We start from the raw sequence: 2,828 nt of genomic DNA, 5'->3' as shown, positions 1-2,828 counted from the left end.
AGCACCCTCTACAGGTCTGATCATACCATGATCCATTTCCTCCAATGCTCCAGACCTCCAGTCAGTCGGATCTCGGGTGTTCACATGCATGCCCATGTATTTCAGGCTAACTGTACTGGGGATTGGAACTGCAATTACCATGTAGGATCCAGCTTCTCTTGCCCCCTTAGATAGGCTTAATAAAGATTAATGAATAAAACATGAACTATCTTCTATATCTAAGCATTGATTTTCTTCCATATAATATTGTCTCATATGAGCAGATTCATCTCAAATGAACACATATACATTTTCCTCTGCCAGAATAACACACTGTTTATCTAAAATTGCTCACGAAAAATTTCATATCTTCCACTAATTTTAGGAATAAAGATGTGGAGATATTTTAATTATTAAGTTTTTCCTCTCTATATAAATTCATGACAGAAAATGACAAAACAATTCATAATTAAATTAATATAAAATTTCCATAAAATCTTTTATCATATAATATTTAATGAAAAAGTTATAAAATGTGACATAAAGCATTATTACAGTTTTTATTTGAAAGTTATATTTAGGGACCAGCAGTTAGCATAATGGCTATGTCACTGAACTCCCATGTAATCGACCGTGGTTTGAGTCTCGGACTCAGTGGCTTAAACTCACACTGGGCATGTGTGCATGCGTGCCGAAGATCCCTAGAAAAGAATGGAGGAGAAGGGACTGCGGCATGACCATCCCCTCTGGGGGGGGTTTATTTCTCGCTTCCTGTCTCTCTGTCTCTCTCTTTCTGGGGAGCGCATGTGCCCTATAGCAAAAATCTCTCAAAAAAAATGAAAGTTATATTTTAATGTGTATATTGCATTGAGAAAAATCTCAAAAGATATTCCACAAAATAGTAACAGTGCTTTGGGCTTGGGTAGTGAAATTATGGAGTTTATAAGAGAACTTCAAGAAGTTGGGAACCAGCAGTTAGCATAATGGCTATGTCACTGGACTCCCACATAGTCGACCATGGTTCGCAACCCGGACACGGTGGCTTAAAACCCACGCCAGGCACGTGTGCGTGCATGCTCAAGATCCCGAGAGGAGAATGGAGGAGAAGGGATTGTGGCATGGTCATCCCCCCTGAGAGGTGATTTCTCGCTTTCTGTCTCTCTGTCTCTCTCTGTCTTCTGGGAGCGCACGCGCCTTATAGCAAAAACCTCTCAAAAAAGAAAAAAAATAAATAAAAAGAAGTTCATGGGAAAATGTAATATTGGGTTGTCACGAACATCATGATTTTTTTTTCTATTTTTAAATGTAAAAATGCATCATGACCTTTCTAACAACTCAATCAAAGTACAAATTTATTCTAGTGGAGAAAAATTTTGAAGTCCATGCAACTGCTTTTCATAATACACATTTTCCATTAACTCTCTGAAGACTCTTTTTATTTTTTCATTCCTTATTTTGTTTGTTTTTGTTTCTTTGTTTTAGTAGACATTATTTTTCAGAACTTCCTTAGGTTCATGACAAAATAGATTGGAAGATACAGAGATGTCCCCTGCCCCCACACATGCAGAGCCTCCCCAGTTATCAGCATCCTCCACCAGAGTAGTACATTTGTTACTGCTGATGAACCTCGGTATCATTGTCACCCAAAGTCCACAGCCTACATCATTCCACCTGGGACATTTTCAAATACTGAAATTCTCCACTGAAAACAATGACTTCTTTTCTCTCTGCTCTCTATAATTTCATTATTTCCAAAATATAGCTTATCTACACAGGAGAACATTTCACAAATGATAAAAAAAAATTACCACATAAGGATGTTACTGTTATATAGAGCAAATTAAGCATCTCTCACACAACCCCCTGCATTCCATTCTTGTCAGTGAGTGGTAACTGTGAGAACTCTGGTCATCTGTCTGACTACTTTGTTAGTGAAGCCTTTCACATCACTTAAAACTAGAACTAAGTGTAACTTAGCTCTCCAGAATAAAAGTTCTGACATATTACACATATCAGCCATATTCAACACTTCATATTTATTTGGTCTAAAAGAAAAAGTAACAAAGTCATTTGAAAAATAACATACTCAGTTGCCTGTTTGTAGTGCTTCAAGTCTTTCTTTAAATTCTTGTTCTCAGCTTCTAAAAACATAATCTGAGTATAGACATCTGGAACAGTTCCAACAACCCTAAGTTCCGTTACTCCCTTCTGTATTAATTCATACCTAGGAAAAAATTAGACAAAAGGCTTTATGTCATTTCTTTCTGCCAAATTATCTTAATTTATGCACAATTCAAAAAGTCTTAGAAATTTTATAATAATTAGTCCTTAATACTACATTTAAAAATTAAAATGTCAACATTAATATTATATTTTTAAAATAATAAAATATTAAGAAGTAGTTAGGTACCAATATTATTGTGGAATATAAAACATCTACATTATAGGTGCTGGTGTAGACACCAGTAAAGTTGACGAAACTGCCCATGTCTCTTATCTCATAGAATTTCCATTCTAGTAGGTATAGTAATATGTTATATGACACAAAATAAAGTAGAATTAGAGGAATAGAGAGTAAATGGTAGAGACACTGGTGGGGGCATTTGTGTTATTTTCGAAGTCATGACTGATAAGTGAATGACATAAGTGAATGATATTTGAGCAGGCCTGAAGTAAATGACTATGCTATGTGGGCATCTAGGAAAAAACATCTAGGGCTGATAGAAAAGCAAATGTATAGACCCTGAGACAAGAAAGTATTTGACATCTCCTGTATAAGAAAGAGTAAAAACCTAGTTTATCTGGAGTATCTGGAGCTGGAGTCAACTCAGCAAGAGAGAGCTTAGGGA

General features: G+C 35.9%; 1 protein-coding gene across 2 annotated transcripts in view; it reads right to left on the bottom strand.

Moving 5' to 3' along the window:
- SPAG16 (sperm associated antigen 16) overlaps positions 1-2,828 on the bottom strand; it is a 1,195,723-nt gene that overhangs the window by 1,154,815 nt on the left and 38,080 nt on the right. For both annotated transcript variants that reach the window (XM_006140101.1, XM_006140102.1), the window contains exon 5: positions 2,066-2,203. In XM_006140101.1, coding sequence (XP_006140163.1) covers positions 2,066-2,203 — 138 coding nt within the window. The remainder of the gene's footprint in view (positions 1-2,065; positions 2,204-2,828) is intronic.

Source organism: Tupaia chinensis, unplaced genomic scaffold (genome assembly GCF_000334495.1).
Source record: "Tupaia chinensis unplaced genomic scaffold, TupChi_1.0 Scaffold000018_1, whole genome shotgun sequence".
NCBI classification, from domain to species: Eukaryota; Metazoa; Chordata; class Mammalia; order Scandentia; family Tupaiidae; genus Tupaia; species Tupaia belangeri.
This window is presented reverse-complemented; position numbering and strand designations above follow the sequence as displayed.